Source organism: Periplaneta americana, chromosome 11 (assembly GCF_040183065.1).
Source record: "Periplaneta americana isolate PAMFEO1 chromosome 11, P.americana_PAMFEO1_priV1, whole genome shotgun sequence".
NCBI lineage: Eukaryota > Metazoa > Arthropoda > Insecta > Blattodea > Blattidae > Periplaneta > Periplaneta americana.
Genome location: NC_091127.1, coordinates 92,577,903 through 92,596,803, shown reverse-complemented (window position 1 = coordinate 92,596,803; position 18,901 = coordinate 92,577,903). Strand labels below are relative to the sequence as shown.

The window sequence follows — 18,901 nt, the reverse complement described above, 5'->3', positions numbered from 1 at the left end:
TAAATGTAAGTTAGGTTACATTGTTCAATATGCATGTTTCTTAGTTTTAACTTACTTTCAACAGGATGCCGCAGAACTTATATATAGGTTTTTTAAGCTGAAAAGAAATACCTTTACAGTTACACTAAACATTACAAGATCACCAGAACAGAATTTCTGTATTGATTGGTACCTAATCTATCGATATTAATGTCAGTTTATATCTAAATGTATTTAGTGGTTACTATTGTTAGGTTACATTAAAAAAAAATGGCGATCATAATAAATAAAGAAAAATATGGGAGAATTAAGATATCAGTACAGGAGCCGGGAGGATACACAGAAACTTACATAGGTCTAACAGGCTAGTAATTTATTAAAACATAATTTCTTAAGTTATATTTTTTACCTATTGGTTTCATTTTTTTAAATAAAAATAAAATTCGTTGGTCCTGCAAACTCCGAAATGATAATGTAATAAAATACAAGACTTACATAAATTGGTTGAGACGAGATAAATGATGTTCTGATTGGTTTGGTGGTTTTCCTGATGGTTTATTCACGGCACTGTGATGTTTAAACTTGATTCATTTTATCACAAACTTTTCTGCATTGAAATAATATACTGGAGGACCATTGATTGAGATAATAACAGATTTGTAACTTGTTCTTTTGATCAATGTTAGATTTATTGCAATGAACACCTATTTACATTCATCTGTAGAAATGGGAACAATTTCGAGTGAATATACAAGGTCCTGTACAGAGGACGGAATGCTTTTTGGATTTTCTTTGAAGATACGAAAGTCTTTCATAAGTGATATGCACATGTTTTCATTTACATTGAATTTCACCATTCTTTATAAACTAGTTATTGACATAATATTACCATAAAACATGTGTTCACATTCATCTGAGGATCATATAGTTTAATATAATACTGGTGCATCAGAAAAGGAACCCATGTCTTCAAAACAATTCTTGATATTGTCCACAAGAGATTAAAATATTTATTTTGGTAATTCTTAAATTTTTGTCGTTCATGAGTAATAGAGTTTTTAATTGAGATTCTTTGGAATGTATGGTCTTCCTTTAGCTTCCGAATTATCTTCCCCAGCTGTGGTGAGTTAATGGTTTTCAACATTTCTAGAGCTTTTATGTTTACTTCAATTTCTTGTTTCACTCTGAGAGCGAAGAAGTTCGATTTAACATATACAGAGAGCTTTCAAAATTTGTAGAACCTTATATAGTACAGCAAAATCCCTTATAAACCATCATTTTGTCAGGCATTTTACCAATCCTTCAAATTCAGACTGCTCTGGGATATTGAGAACTATCACGACTCTGTTTTGTGAAAAGAAATACCAAAGCATTAAAATTTTAAGTGCTCGAACAGAATTAAAGGAGCAAGTGACACAACATACATTAAATCCCATCCTCGTTTTATTATTTCAGATTACAGTTCTTTTGAAGCACCTTTTAATAGCCACCAATTTTTGGGGCTTTGAGAAAATGCTGTATATTAGTTATCTAAGAAAGACTGCCACATTACACAGCACCATGCATAGCCAGCTTGATTTTGTGATTCATCCAGTGCATATTTAAATTCTTTTGAACATGGTCATGCAGCAGAGTGACTATTACTTTGTAACAGCCTTGCATTTTCGCTGCCCCATCTGTTTGCGAAATCCACCAAATGGTCTTTAAATGTAGGCTATTTTCTATGATGTTATACCGGGTGTACACAAACAAATATCAGAGTTTCAAACTTGTATATTTCCTCTGCGATATATAATATAATAATGAACCATACATGAAATGGAAGAGTAACTGTGAAAGCTTCGAATCTACATGTGCAGATTTTTTCTTGTTTCGTGGCCATGACTCCAGTCATAAAGATGGTGACTCCTATGCAAAAATCTTCCTGTGTCTTGGAATTCGTGATGTGTTGGTTACAGTTCATAACAACATTCGTAAATGTCACAGTCAGCTCCAGAATCTCTGCAAAGTGAAAAGTACCAGATAACTTGGCATTTCTCAGAGGTTCCCCGACCTCATCCCCTGTCACTTGTTTTTGTGGGGGCACATAAAAGTTCATATACGTGCCACTGCTACTTGCCAGCCTACCTGAGTTGAGACGCAGGTTTGTTGCAGCAGTAGAGTCGATTACACCAGACTTACTAACCTCAGTTTGAGAAAAAATGGACTACCAGCTGGATATGTGCCATGTTACAAATGGCTCGCACATTGAACACTTGTAATTTGTGCTATGGTAACTTGATTAGTTACTCTTCCATTTCAGGTATGGTTTATTATTATATTGTATATAACAGAGAAAATAAGTTTGAAAGTCCGATATTCATTTGTATACATCCAGAATTTTGCTAGAGTGTGTAACAATGTCTTAAAGATACCTTCCCTTGTCGGCAATTTCTAATTCAATAGTGCCAGGAAAATAATTACAAGCAACCTGCTCAAAAGAGAGGCGTATGTAAATAATTAAACAAGTTTTGTTAGAAATTATAGTACTACTTTCGTTATACTAAAATTAAAACCTGATTTGATAATGAACTTAGCAAGAGTTTATTCCTTTTCGTCTCTTATGATGATGATGATGATGATGATGATGATGATGATGATGATTCGACACACATGAGAGTAAAACACCAACTTTTGCAGTTCATTTACAGTGGAATAAGTTTTAAATGACAGTTTTTGTTTAGCCATCTCTCATCACACATGCTGATCCAAACAGACCTGTTGTTGTGTTGATTTTCTCCTGGCTTTATTGCACAACCACTCATTTTCACTAACAGATTCTTCAGTAAGTCTCTTCTTTGATTATTCATTATTCCCACACATTTTTAATGAGATTTACATTTCGAATGATCATAAATTTCATCTTTTAGTTTTTTGAGTTATTAGCTGACATGAGATCAACTAAAAAAAGCATTATGAACTTGTACATGCTTCATACTTTCAACATTAAGCTAACCAACCATATCATTAAGATGTTATCATTATAAGGTAACCAAAGTTTATTTTTTTTGCCAATTTTGAAAGCACAATATAGCACATTTTACAACAGAATATAATTCTTATTTATTTTTAGTTCATTCTAAAGTCTCTGAAGACTGAGGACGCACTTATTTTCTCTTTTGTAGCACAGGTACTGTTAGGTTTCTTACAATCATAGTCAATTTTAACTTCTTTAGAACAATTTTCCTCAATATTTTCCTGGCTTTTACCGATCACACATATTCCTGGCAATTCACTGTTCTTAACAGAAGACTGAATTTTTTTTAGACATGGTGTTGGTGATTAATGGAAATTGCACATGCACATACCTATCACAGTTTCAGATTGCCTGCCATGCACATCCGAAATCCATTTTTTAGCTAAATATGATGTATGATATATTTGTCAACAGCATCAGTATCCATTATGGTGTGCCTTCACATTCCTGTATTTAGGTCAGACCATAACTATATACAATTCCATAATATTTTAATGCTATTCCGAAGGTAGGCTATGTTAAATTAATAATTTCCTAATACTTATCTTGCATACTCGCTAATTATGCATTAATCTTAATATTCGTGCTTTTTAAATGCCATCTTCAATACTTTGTACCCCTTTCTATTCTTTAATTATCAATTATAACCTGCTTTTTGTATACCACTGTTTTCTCTATAACTATCCTTTCTTTCTCTAATATCTATAATTTACTACTTCCAGTTGTAAAATTTCACTACTCTAAGTTACACAATTTTCACATTTACTTCTTTATCTTCCTTCCAGTTACACTTCATCATTCTTTCTAAGTCTATTGGTTAAACTAAATATGAATATGTTTTACTGTCACACAACATATTCGGTCCTGCTTGCCCTTCACATTTCTGTATTCGGCCAGCATTTCCATTCTTACACTACTTGCATCATTTATACATTATGCGACCACCGCCTGCTCTTCTCCTCACTAATTCATCCTCTTTGTCTTTTTCATGTTCATTTCTTTACTTATCACCTTCTATGTTCCGTATTTATTATCTACCACTATACTATCGTTCTACTCTTATCTTTTTCTATTTTCCCCTATCCCTATCAATTTCATTCACCATTTAATTCATTCTCCGTTTTCTCTACAATTACTCTTATGATATAATTCAGTTTATTTTCATGTTCCCTGTCCCCCCTGATACTTCTTCTTTCTTTATTACTTTCTAATCCCAACTAACATACACCTCGGCTAATCCCTACTTCTACCTCACCTTACTCTTTAATTAATTAATATTACATACTACTTTTTATCTTATTAAGCATAAACACTGCAATCTTTTCACAATTACTCACTCACTACATTAATATTACACACTATTCTTAATCTTCTTATTAAGTATAAACTCTATAATCTTTTCACAATTACACTACACTCCGTTCTTCCTCTGTTCAGTTTCCTTTGCTATTTTTTTCGCCATTAACACACCATTTTTTTATATTATATATATTGGCTTTTCTTTGTTACTAACCATTTGTTTCTCACTATCTAATCAATTCTCATTATCTATATTTCCACTTCTTGTCAACACCCCTTCTTTTTTCCCCTTATCTTATTTCTTGGACACCTCATTCTTTCTCAGCTGGTGACCTACATCCTCTTGCACTCACCTGCTGACGCCACAGTAATAAATGCTATCTCTCTTACTTACCTGGTTCACCTCTCTTCTAACATGACCTTGGAGTGATGTCATCATTGATGTCACCCAAGTATTTATTCCAGTTTTCTTCACTCTGTTCCTGACGTCACTTCCTCTCTCTACTCTCGATGTAGGCGTCCTTAGCAAGGTCTTTGTCCTTGCACCTGAAGCATGTTCGGAATTTGCTGCAGTCTGCTGAATTCCTATCTCCATACTCCCTTGCGCACCTGTCTTTTTGCCTTCCACTAATTCAGCATTACTTCTCATTTAATAGTTTTTCACTATGTCCCTTACTTTTTCCTTTATCTCTATTCTTTTTCCTTCATTTATATTTTCACCTATTTCAGTCCTATTAACACTTTCCAGGCAGCATTCCACATCTTTAAATAATCTCGTGTAGTGTCCAGCTTTCCTCGCTGCTGTCGAAAAGATGCTAATACTTCTACACCTCACTTCATAATCGAAATTGTTCTCAGTACTTATGTTTGATTTTTTAGTGATTTCATATTACTCACAATCTTCTCTTTAATCATCGAATTCACAAATTTCACCACCATAGGCCTGTTTTTGCCTCTCCCCAACCTATACACTTACTTCATTTGTCCATTCCTAATATCTATTCCCATCCATTCCCAACACACATTCACTATCACTTCATATGTTTCCCATGTCTATTTTTTTTTCCTTGTTCTTCAATCCCCCCCCCCCCCAAATTTAACTTATTCTTTATTCCCCCCCCCCTACCCCCCCAAGTATTTCGCCTTACTCTTCAACATATTATTTTCCTTTTGTAGTCCTTCTCTCTTCTTATTTATTATATCAATGCTCGCCCTGTAGCTTATATTATCCATTATATTCAGTTCTTTCACCTCATTTTCTTCTCTCTTCCGTTCAAATTATGTTCACTAGTTCACTTTGCTATGCTAACAGAAACTCATTCACATCTAAAGGCCGGTTCACAATAAACCGAGAGCGGAAACGAGAACGGAAATAATGTTAAAATAAATGTATTTAAATGTGGACATTCACAATAGTTAATTGTGAATGCTCACATTTAAATACATTTATTTTAACAATATTTCCATTCTCGTTGTCGTTTCTGTTCCCGGTTTATTGTGAACCAGCCTTAACACGTCACACTGCATGTTAAACTAAATTTAGTGAACTCAGGTAATGTTACATTTTTCGGGTGACACAAGCCCTTTTCCTCCCCCTCCTTAAAATTCGTAACTCTGATTGATCAGTTTAGTTTTCACTAACACCACGTTTCTGATTGACTTACTATAATTTCATTGTTGCTGTTACGGATGTTGTGAGGGTAACTTGTAGACTTAGCAATGAAAACTTCATATCCGTTCATAGCCACTTGTCAGTTATTAAGTGGTTAAAGATGTTCTCAAATTATAGACAGAATCCTCATTACTTTTTTAAATTGTCACAGCTAATGTGTGTTTAGTGTTTTAAGATCAATTGAACTGTGTCAAAAAAAGACCTGCGTGTACCCAAACAAACCTATATAGACCTAGAAGAAATCCAAACAAACAAGTTTTTCTGGAAAGGAAATTATTCTGCTCACTGTGTGTGGTTCTTTTTCACTAATAAAAGGGAGGGGGATGAGAAGTCTAGAAGTGAGATGAATAGCGGCAGTTCTCACAATCAGTAGGATGCAATTACTCATGAACATGATGCATTCATTACAGTTTGACATTTTAAAATGACCATTGCTACAAAAACAAGTATTATTGAAAAGTCGACACAGACCTTCAGTAAATGTAAAATAAATAAAGACAAGCAAATTCCTGTGCCCCAAAAAAAAAAATTTATTTGTTTTAGCAAAACTAAGATTCTTATCTAAAGAAAACTAATTAAATATTTATGTAAATTAAACATACACAGTGGGTAGGAAATAACAATTACTCCTGGTAGGGATATAATATCATTCATATCCAGAGGTTGGGATGGTCCAAGCCAATGGGGGGAGGGGAGAAATTCCTCCCTTGCCTTCTTTCAAATCGTACACTGAACTGTTCATAGTATTTTCAAATTGTGTGAACTGTATAATGATGATTGGTAATCATCATTATTCCACTGTCCCGTAACAATTGTCTATGGGTGCAACTTTGGAGAGAGAATTTTTTAGTTAGTGTAAGTATTCATTATCTTTATTTATTCCTCTCTCCTCTCTAATTGCTTCCCTCTATGGCTGCATTATCTGCAAATTCACTTTCAGGGATTCCGATGTGATTGCATACATTAGAGAAAATCCATATTCCAAAATAGAGTTTTAAGTATTCAGATACTTCCAAAGCAAGCCAGAGGAGCCCAAGCAGATGACAGGCAGTATACTTAACATTTGTCGGTGTGTAAAGCCTATAGTATATGAGGGAGTCACAAGCAAAGGGCTATAAGTGCACTTAAGTTATTTGTGAGAAAATGTGGTTGAAAGCACTTAAGATTTCATAAATTTCGTGAAATTTTTTTATTTCAACTTTAGTGTGTAATGTGGTTAAAAGATGTAAATTAAAATTCTAAATGTTTTAGCTTGCCCTAGATGCACGGAACTCATGTTCTTAGAAATGTTGCTTGTATCCCTTTGTTACTGACCCCCTCATATGATAACAGTACAAAATATTAATTTGCTCTAGTTTTCCATTTCACTTTCCCTTCTCCCTTTTCTCCCTGCTTTACACATCTGTGCTTATTTCATTCAAGTCAGCACTTAGATCTGTATCTTATGTCTATAAGCAAAATTCCATTGCATACACATATGTGCGTGCGTGCTAAAGTCAGGATGTTAACAATTTCGAACAATAATTGTATTCATTCTATAAAGAAGTATAGAATAAAGTTGCCATTGCTATTGGTATGATTTATGGAAATTTGGGACTTTCTATTGATTAGCTAAAGTGCTCACAAAACTTGCAGTGAGAGATCACAGGAAATAAATAATAAATATTCTGGCAAAAAATTATAAGAGTTCAGAGAAGTGGCATTCGTATTCCCCCCCCCCCCCCAAATTGGTGTTAAAGTACTGTTGACTTCAGAATTATTACAATTGTGCATGCAGCTGATCTTATGTAAAAATCCTCTTGAAATAGTAAAAATGCTTGGCGAAATGGCGCACCTGGCAACAAATATTTTCTGCTATCTAGCATCTACTTACCATTTTTTTTTTAATTTTGTCCATAACTATTCCCGTTCTTCTTTTCTCATTGTGATACAATAATATAAAAAGACATAACAAATATTGTATTTCATTCATCAAGTATGATAAGGTTTTATTTCACATTTTGAAACAAAATAAATGGTTATATCATATCTCTACAATGAATAAGAATATTTTGAAGAGAGACATTGCAATCTGATTTCGAACAAACACTGGTATATTGCTATTACTGTGTTGGTCTAATAAGGTTTAAATTCGATATAAAATGGGTAATTTATGTACTTTATTTAGTAATATTAATGTGCAAATAATTTCCATCATGTTAATAACACTAGCCATTTTGCGTCCTTTGTGGCTGTCCAGTTTGCCAGCTCTGATAAATGTACATTTTTAATACGATTTTAATAATTGCAGGCTCGTCTTGCATCCATTGCTGACCAATGGGAGTACCTGACTCAGAAGACAACTGAGAAGACCGTTAAACTGAAAGAAGCTAACAAACAGCGTACATACATTGCCGCTGTTAAAGACTTGGACTTCTGGCTGGGTGAAGTGGAATCTCTCTTAACATCTGAGGACTCTGGCAAAGATCTTGCATCAGTTCAAAATCTTATTAAAAAACATCAGCTTGTAGAGGCAGACATTCAGGCTCATGATGATCGTATCAAAGGTGTGTTATAAAGTTTTTTTCACTCTTAGCTGTTCCCATTCGGATATATTTTGTAAATGTTGTGTATAAATTAGTAGATGAATGACAAATTTTTCAAAATACAAAATCAAGTTTTTTCCAAATTTGCAAACAGTTTACAACTTCAAAATTATTTTAAACTTAAAGCATTGTCTTGTGCGAGAGATTCAAGAATGATCATTTCATCTCCATTTAAAATTCAACTCTGCTAGTAGTTATTCTTACCTGTTGTAAGGGTTAAGGAATTCTGCTTTGCAGATATGGCTATAATATAAATGAAATTCTTCACACTGCCACTCTAGCAGTCAGAAATCTACATTGGTGCCATCCAACCAACCAGTCAATATTGCTTTATGTCCCTTGTTGTTCTTTCAGTCTTCGTATTATTTGCTTGATAATGTGTACTTAATATTTTATAACATAATAAATTGTGCAATTTACTATCAGATTATTTTATGAAACAAAATGTGTTGCTCAAAATAGTCTTAAAATGAAGTTCACCTTCGATGTTCATTACTCTGGAACACATTTTTAGGTACTAACTATAGTTATAAATGAACAAGCAATACCTCCACTCTGGTATAAATATTACTGTTGGGTTTGAAAGTGGTAGTCAATAGTAGCAAATGATGACACTCTGTTTCTACTGTATAATTGACGAAGTTTGTGCCATTTCATATTATTGGCTACACTTCTGCTGACATAGACTTGTGAGGGCTTCAGTAGGCGGTGCTTGCATAACTTTTAGTACATAAAAACCCTATCCCTGTTCATTATCTTATTTGCTATTAAAACATAACTTAATCATTAACATTTATTATCAGATGTTACTTTCCCTTATCAGTTTCTTTATTTTTTTTTAACAGATATGAATGCACAGGCTGATTCATTGATTGAAAGTGGCCAGTTCGACACTGCAAGCATTCAAGAAAAGAGACAATCCATCAATGAACGTTATGAAAGGATAAAGAACTTGGCAGCTCATCGTCAGGCGCGGCTGAATGAAGCCAATACACTGCATCAGTTCTTCCGTGACATTGCTGATGAGGAGTCTTGGATTAAGTAAGAATATCATAAATATATCAAACATTGAACTTTTAAATTTATTGTAACTGCAAACAGTTTGAGCTATCCTTTATTTGGACACCTGACATTTCTCTCTCAATCAGTTTGTACCTGATCTGTTTCACATGATATTTGACAGCTATGGTTTAAATATTGTATTCTGTAATTGACTATTTTACTGTTTAAACAGTCCCGTTCATCCGAGGCTTGTTATGAGATTTGAAAGCAAGTAAAAAAATATGCCCATTGGACTGCTAGCCCAGAATGGTAGAGATGTTGGGTTTCCACTAATGTAGCAATTTCCTCTATATTATCATTTTTTAGTAATACCACCAAATCTCGGTCCCTAGAGCCTCGTTAGTAAAAACAAGTTGCACCATGTGAAGGTGGGATGAAAGTTGGATAGGAGAGGTGGTAAAGTCACGGTCACTACCTCTTGCAACAAAGCTCCAGAAGAAGATTCAATAAATATAAAACTATTTACATGCCTGTCGTACTTTCTTAAACAGATCCTTTAATGTTTCAATTTATTATGGAATGAAGGTGTTATTCCAAAAGCTATACAAAATCTATTGTAATACCAATTTTTAAAAAAAGGCGACCCAAAAAATTGTGAGGACTACAGAAGCTAAACATTGGGTGTAAAATTTATACAGATATTATTAAAATAAATTAAACTGTGAAAACCTTTTTGGAGAAGAACAAAATGGCTTCCATAGAGACCAATCTTGTTGTGTTGGGTATTTCTCAGTGCAGTTACTAATAGAAAAACATAGAGATTTAATATAGAAACTCATCTTGCTTTCATTGATTTTAAGAAAGCTTTCGACAACAAAAATAGAAATAAATTGTTAGAAATCCTAGCACACAACAACCTTCCAAAACAGTTTATAAATAATATATACAATATTTATAAAACAAATTTAATTGCAGTTAAAATTAATAATAGGACAACAGAATGGCTGAAAATTAATACAGGAGTAAAACAGAGTTGTGGCCTCTGCCCCCTTCTATTTATAATGTATAAATAAAATTATTCAGGAATGGAGACAAATGCTACATGATTACCTTCAGATAAACAGAAATTTAAAAATAGATTGATTTTTGCAGATGATCTAGTTTTAATAGCACCTATAGAAATGATCTACAGTACACAGTACATAATTTAAATATCATTGCAAAAAAATATAACATGGAAATAAATACAGAGACAACAAAAGTTATGGTCTTCTGAGGAAAATATTCTGTCCTTAGTAAAATATGTTTAGAAGAGAAAATTTTAGAAACAATAAATGATTGTACATACCTTGGCTACAAATTAAGGGAGATGTCAGCGAAAATACAACTTTTTCTGTAAAAAATCATTACAACCATAGTTTTTGTTAAAAACATGAAATTTTATGTGCACAAAGTCAAAGAACTGTTTTTAATGGAGAATATATCGTCGCCTGAATGTAAGAACTAGGTAACTCGAAATTTGCGTTTTTTAGTTACCTCTTTTATAGCATAGCAAAAATCGCACAAAATGTAATTCAGGATCTAGGTAACTGATCAAATGATACCAACGACATCTATTTTCCAATATAACAAATAGGTAAAAGAAAACGAGACATATTCCTTAGTGCAATAAATAAGTAAATAGGCAATGTCACAAAATATGAAAAATCAAGTTACCTAGTTCTTGCATTCAGGCGACGATATAATGGAATACCTAAGAGTAAGACATGCATAAATATTTTATGCATAAACTTTAACATTTATGTCCTTTTTGTATGAAAGCCATAACATGAATCCTAATTATACAATTCATTTGAAATTTTTACTGTATGAAGCTAACACTGCTATAAGATTACTGAACTATAATAAATACCACATGCATATTAGTTTTATTTGTAAAATTTTGTATTTAGTGTTGCAAAAATAATAAATTTTTTCTTCATATAATACCCTATAAATAAAAATGTAAGTAATAAATTATCATCATTGTAGTTCCAAATGTTGTTGTTGTTTGTTGTTGTTTTCTAATGCCAGGCATTTGACAATGAAGTCATTTGACCTCTTGCACTCCAATATTTTTCAAAGATATTATCATGACCAGCCACTGAAGCACAGATTTTGAGATGTTCCGAATCCATTTCTTGGTTTGAGTTGCACAATGGACAGTTAGGGGACTGATATATTCCAATTCTATGCAGGTGTTTGACCAAACAATCATGGCCTGTTGCCAATCTAAATGCAGCTACAGACGATTTTCGTGGTAAATCGGGAATTAACTATGGATTTTGATGCAGAGAGTTCCATTTTTTCCCTTGGGATTGTGTTATTAAATTTTGTTTGTTGAAGTCTAAGTATGTAGATTTAATAAATCTTTTCACAGAGTAATACGTAGATTTAGTAACAGGTCTGTAAGTAGCAGTGCTGCCCTTCTTTGCTAAGCATCCGCATTCTCATTTCTCAGGATTCCACCAATGGGATGGTATCCATTGGAATACAATTATTTTATTGAGTGATATTAATTGAGAGAGCATTTTAGTTATTTCTGCTGTTTGAGATGAAGGTGTGTGTTTAGAGACTATTGATAGAATAGCTGCTTTGGAGTCTGACAATATAACTGCATTCCTAAATTTATTGATGTGGCATAGAAGATTCCTGAGACTTTCACTTATTGCAATGATTTCACCATCAAAACTTGTTGTTCCATATCCAAGAGATCTATAAAGTGAGAAGAGACAGCACGTAACACCTGCACCGGCACCTTGTTCTCTGGAGATCAAGGATCCGTCGGTGTATAAATGAAGCCAGTTTTGTGGAGGGTACCTAATATTAATTGTCTCTAAAGACAATTGTTTCAGTATTTCAGTGTTTACGTCTGATTTCAGTATTTCTTCTGTTAAATTTAGATTATAGTAGTTCCAAATGTTCAGCAATATGTAATGAACAATTCCTAAAAAAATCATAGCACTGGAATTTATAGCTTTTGAGAAAAGACTTTAGATCCTGCAAAAAACGTATATTCGAAATAAATGCATTGAAACATCAAGAACAGAGGCATGGTGGCAGGTGCAGAGCTTAACATTTAAACATTTTTAATATACTTCCAGGGCTTATAAAATTTATACACAATGTAGATTACAAAAAATATATTTAAAAAAAATCTTATTTTTGACACCAAATTCATGACATCCCCCTTAACATTTGATGATTTGGATATAATGAGCAAAATTGTAAAACACTCCAAAACTATGGAAATAATGAATGGGGTAATGAAATCTTCCCTGGTACAGAAAATCACTAGAATACGCCTTTAACAAACCTTGGCAAGACCTGTACTCTTTTATGGTAGTGCGACATAGACATTAAGGTGGGTGGATGAAAGCAGAATAAAAGCTAATGTAATGAGATTTACGCGAAGAACAGCAGGATATACAAAATGGGACCATAAACACAACGAAGAAGTAATGGAAGAACTCGATCTGGGACCAGTACTCCATTTCATACAGAAATATCAGAACAACTGGATAAGCCATTTGTGATGTATGAGATCCCAATAATAATAATAATAATAATAATAATAATAATAATAATACTACAGTAATAGATTACATGTACCAAATAAGAAAGAAACTAGGGTAAAATTTAGAATATGTATAATGACTTCTTAAGATGCGTACAAACGTAGCAAACGAACAACGAATGACAAAGCAAACCTTCGTTGTTCGGAGCATGTTGTGTTCACACATACAAATAACCAGCATATGGTCAGAAAACTTTCGCGTTCACTGGCTGTCCACAATAATAGCAGACGAAGATTTATTATAGCAAGTCCAGCAGTTATTATAGGAAGTCTAACAAAAATGAAGCTGGAAAATAAAAGCCGATGGTGACAGATGCCACTATACAAAAGTTGCAATCGATATAGAATATAGGCATTGACATGTTTAATGATTTACATTAAATTCAATGGGATAGTTTTAAAACTCCTGTCAAATTTCAGCAACAGACTTTGAAATGTTACTATGCAAAATAGGCCAATAACTTGCAAGAAAGACAAAGACTGGTGAGAAGCAATACCTGGTCATGAAAGATTAGCACTAACACTTCAATATCTGGCTATAGGGGATTCAAATACAAGTTTGATGTATTTATTCGAAGTTTTAGAACAGCCGAATTCCATGATTTTTTCTAAAAAACTTCTGGTTCTGATACAATTCAATAAGGGCTGTATTTGTAATATTTGCTGCCTCGAGTAACTAAAAGAATGCTGCCCTCTCTACATAAATAACTATATACGAGAATTTAATCGAAACAAAGACAATTGAATAATCAATATTCACGAAAATCGTCTGTAGCTGCATTTAGATTGGCAACAGGCCATGATTGTTTGGCCAAATACCTGCATAGAATTGGAATATATCAGTCCCCTAACTGTCCATTGTGCAACTCAAACCAAGAAATGGATTCGGAACACCTCAAAATCTGTGCTTCAGTGGCTGGTCATGATAATATCTTTGAAAAATATTGGAGTGCAAGAGGTCAAATGACTTTATTGTCAAATGCCAGGCATTAGAAAACAATAACAACATATTCAAATGGAATTAGTTAGTAAAAAGAGGAAATGATACACAAGAAATAAAATTAAATATAACTTTAAATGCCAGTAATGTAGTTGCTACAGTACATTCAGCAATTACCGTCCTGCTTTTCTTTTTGGACCTGAAATCTTCTAGATTTTGTCTCACACCTTGACTGGTGATATAGTCTCTAGTTGCATCGTTTATTGTCCAGAATGCTGGATTATCATTAATTTTATTTAGCCCTGGCCTATTTCATTTTCACACTCATCACAGTCATTACTTTCATTATATGGGTGCTGATGATATCGCCGTTAATTTCATTTTCATTATCAAACTTGTTAGTTTAGAAGTACCACATAACACTGAAGATATAGGCTGCTCACATCGGTTTTTTAAAGAATATCTCAGTTTCATTTTGAGTAACTCGATTCTTTGTGTATTATTTCCTCAGCACTTTTTGTTTCTTTTCTAATTATTCTATTTTAAGTTCTGACAGTTTTCTGTATTCGGTCTCACTTCATCATTTCGCATCCGAACTTGATAATACTAATAACTTATGATTTCATAATTTAACAATCGCAGATGCCCACTTTTAAAGATATAACTTATGTACTAGTTCATTTCAACTATCAATAATAATAATAATAATAATAATAATAATAATAATAATAATAATAGAAACAATGAAATGCAATGACAAGTATGAGAAACAGTTGTTAGCAAGAGTTAGTCAACAATGGAAGAAGAAAAATATTGAACATAAATTCGTTAGAGTCGAGTAATTAATTTTTGTATAACCAAATGGACTTTAAATTTGGGGTATTTAATCAATAAGTTGACAATTTTTGCAACGAACATGTATTATTTTGCTTTGAGATGTCTTGAGCTGCCATGTAAAACTTACGAGCTTCAATTATGCGACGCACGTGTGAAATAAAGCCTTGACTAGTATATTTCAATCAACCTTACTTTCTGTTACTTGTTGGTTAATTAATTACATATTGTTCGAATATAGTATAAAAATACCTATTATTCGGATACATGAAAGGCTCACAACCAGAGTGGACCAAGTCCACCAGTGGTCAGTTTGTGGATTAATACAATCTCGGATGAAGAAAACTTAGATTTATTCATTGTCATAAAAAACCAAGCCCGTAACTCATTTGTTACTCCACAGAGGGCAGCATTTCCTATGGAAGGTAAAGGTTGCTAAGCATGAGCCAGGAACTTTAAGACTCAATTTCTCAAAATTATTCCAGAAGGACTTGGTCCTCTCTGGTTGTGAACCCCTCATATAACAGTTAATGTAAAATATTTGCCATAAATATGCGCGTGTATAACATTTCTCAAATTTTCACACCTTGAATACTAGTCCCAAAAATTTGCTGTCCAAGGCCATGGCTCATGTTGTTGCATAAATACAGCCCTGGGTTGATGACAATTTCTTCAGCCCGCTTCAGTTTTGACATACTAGTGCCGGTTGATGACATTAATCGCTGCACTCTGCTGCTACTAGACTATGAACAAGTGATAAATCCTGTCAACATCGAATGTGAACTTCCTTTGATGTACTGACAAGCGACAGATCACTACCAAAAGCAAACCAAATGATCTGTTTCCCTTTGCTGCATCGTCCACACATTGTGATTTTAGTCAGCGAATGCATCCGTTTGTTTTTCGTTTGCTATGTGTGTACACACCCTTAGAGACACATTTGTGCCTATTTCACCATGTTTTCTGATGCATGCCTGAACATGTCTTCATTGATAATATTTCAGCCATAGTGTTTGCCTAGAGATTCTGGATAGTTCATGCTTTGTTTTACTGCATCCTTTCCTTCATATAGCCCCATGGGAAGTAATCTGCTGACGTCAAGTCTGGTGACATGGGGAACCACAGTTCTTTCGAGATAACACGGTCCACAAAGAAGCTGTTTGTGTGTGCTGTGGACTCATCCTATTGGAAGTACTCCTGTGTAAGCTCTATGTCTCCTAATTGCTCCACAAAGGCCGTGAAAATGTTATTTTATACATCACTGTTCACAGTTCCTTCAAAGAAAATTGGTCTAATTATTCAATGATTCTCTAAGCGGAAATTGCACACCACTTGTCTACCTTTTCTCAGTGATGTGATGTCCCATTGAACACAGAGTATTTTGATGCCCAAATTCTTGTGTTACGAGAATTTCCTGAGAGATGAAATCACATCGTTTTCAATATTCCTGGGTCCACAAATTGTAGGAATCAATTGCAGTAACTTATCATACACAGTTGATTTTGAGAGGGTCTTGTACTGCTGTCATTTTGTGTGGCTTGATTTTTGCGTGCTTAGTTGTTCTTTAGCACATCATCATAGAGTATCAGGTCTCAAATGAGAATCAGCATAATGGTTTTTGGGGGAAGCAAAGCATTCACTCACGAATGAACATCTGCTGCACGTTGCGACACTGTTGACAGTGGGTTGTTCTTTCCTTTCTTACTGATTAGTGAACTGGATTTGTTTCAACTTCTACACTAACCTGAGAATCATCTTCTGATCAGGACCATCACAGATATCATACTCACGTCAGTAAGCCATTTGCGTGGCAGTAACAGAATTAGTGTGTGTGTGTGTGTGTGTGTGTGTGTGTGTGTGTGTGTGTGTGTGTGTGTGTGTGTGTGTGTGCGCGCGTGCGTGCGTGCGCACGCGCGCTTTTTGCTCTGGATTTAACAATTAAGTCATCATCCTTTGCTTCCCAATATTTTGATGGAAGGTCCACAAATGTCCTAAGAGTTTCACAATTAGCCAGGTGCTCCATCTCCATGTCCTCTTCTCTGGTGCACAGTAAGCATTTAGGTGAATTCAGTACTCCAGTACGATGGAGGTGTTTACTGAGGCAATCATGACCAGTATTCAATCTAAACATGGCCACGGCAGATTTTCGAGGTAGATCAGGAATTAGTTTTGGATCTTTGAATGATTCTTTCCATTTTGAATTTTGATGTTTTGCCTGTTCGCTGTAACAGAATTAGTAAGTCAGTAATTCTTTACTGTAAACACATGCTGCTGCACTGCTTATACCATCTTACTGCCTATGCTGTGACAAGAATAGGGAACGTGGGAATGCTGTTAAAGGCCAAACCAGTAGAAAGCTCTACAATTCATGCATCATTTAAATCCACTCCATTTGCATGTTACCATGGACACAGACTTACAAGTAATTAAGATGTAGGACATTCCATTACATTCTGTACAGTTCACGTTCATGGTGTGAAATTCAAAGAAGTTCAGTTCATATGAAAGCATTTAATGGCTTAAAAGTCTTTCATATAAATTACTCTTTTATTTGCTCTATATTCTTCAGAATAGTTGGAATGTATATAACTGCAAAGATATGTAGCTTTAACATTGTGTAGCAGCCACAGTTGTGAGTTCAAATCCCACATATATGTTTTTTTTATAAATTTAAGGTCCTCTTTTCTCTTAGTGGAGACTTTTCATGTCAATCCCATTATTCCATGTTGCAGGAATCATATCATTGTATGTCTACTGCAGCTTTAAAAAAAAGTATTGGGGTGTAAGTTTTTTATCTCACTAATGGAAATAAATCTTTGTGCGAAATTTGAAATAAAATTTTGATTCCTAATTCTCCAAGAACAGCAGTGGTTATCTGCAGACTAGTAACTGGACATGACTGTTTGGCAGTGCATCTCTTCAGCATTGGAATTTATACATACCAAAATGTGTTCCCTACAGAGAAGAAGATTCAGCTATGAACTTGCAGCACATTCTAAACTGCAAAGCTTCTGACATTTCAGATAAAAATGTTAAAACTGTCGTATGTTAAATTTGTGTTTTTCCTGTAAATATTATCTTTCTGCAGTTTATCGTGATTAAAGTATAATTTCGTTTTCATGTCTACTCACTCTGCTTATGCTGCATGCCAATGAGTGATCATGCTTTAGAGTTACGTTATGGTCTGTGAAACATATTCCATAAATATCCTTCTGGTTTTCTCATTGCATCAGTGGTGGTGGTGGTGGTGGTGGTGGTGGTGGTGGTGGTGGTGGTGGTGGTGGTGGTGGTGGTGGTGGTGGTGGTGGTGGTGGTGGTGGTGGTGGTGGTGGTGGTGGTGGTGGTGGTGGTGGTGGTGGTGGTGGTGGTGGTGGTGGTGGTGGTGGTGGTGGTGGTGGTGGTGGTGGTGGTGGTGGTGGTGGTGGTGGTGGTGGTGGTGGTGGTGGTGGTGGTGGTGGTGGTGGTGGTGGTGGTGGTGGTGGTGGTGGTGGTGGTGGTGGTGGTGGTGGTGGTGGTGGTGGTGGTGGTGGTGGTGGTGGTGGTGGTGGTGGTGGTGGTGGTGGTGGTGGTGGTGGTGGTGGTGGTGGTGGTGGTGGTGGTGGTGGTGGTGGTGGTGGTGGTGGTGGTGGTGGTGGTGGTGGTGGTGGTGGTGGTGGTGGTGGTGGTGGTGGTGGTGGTGGTGGTGGTGGTGGTGGTGGTGGTGGTGGTGGTGGTGGTGGTGGTGGTGGTGGTGGTGGTGGTGGTGGTGGTGGTGGTGGTGGTGGTGGTGGTGGTGGTGGTGGTGGTGGTGGTGGTGGTGGTGGTGGTGGTGGTGGTGGTGGTGGTGGTGGTGGTGGTGGTGGTGGTGGTGGTGGTGGTGGTGGTGGTGGTGGTGGTGGTGGTGGTGGTGGTGGTGGTGGTGGTGGTGGTGGTGGTGGTGGTGGTGGTGGTGGTGGTGGTGGTGGTGGTGGTGGTGGTG

At 35.3% G+C, this 18,901-nt stretch overlaps 1 protein-coding gene across 7 annotated transcripts in view; it reads left to right on the top strand.

Annotated features, from left to right (window-relative positions):
- Window positions 1–18,901, top strand: part of alpha-Spec (alpha spectrin) — a 333,133-nt gene that overhangs the window by 224,792 nt on the left and 89,440 nt on the right. For all 7 annotated transcript variants that reach the window (XM_069839770.1, XM_069839771.1, XM_069839768.1 and 4 more), the window contains 2 exons: window positions 8,257–8,512; window positions 9,397–9,592. In XM_069839770.1, the coding sequence (XP_069695871.1) occupies window positions 8,257–8,512; window positions 9,397–9,592 (452 nt within the window). The remainder of the gene's footprint in view (window positions 1–8,256; window positions 8,513–9,396; window positions 9,593–18,901) is intronic.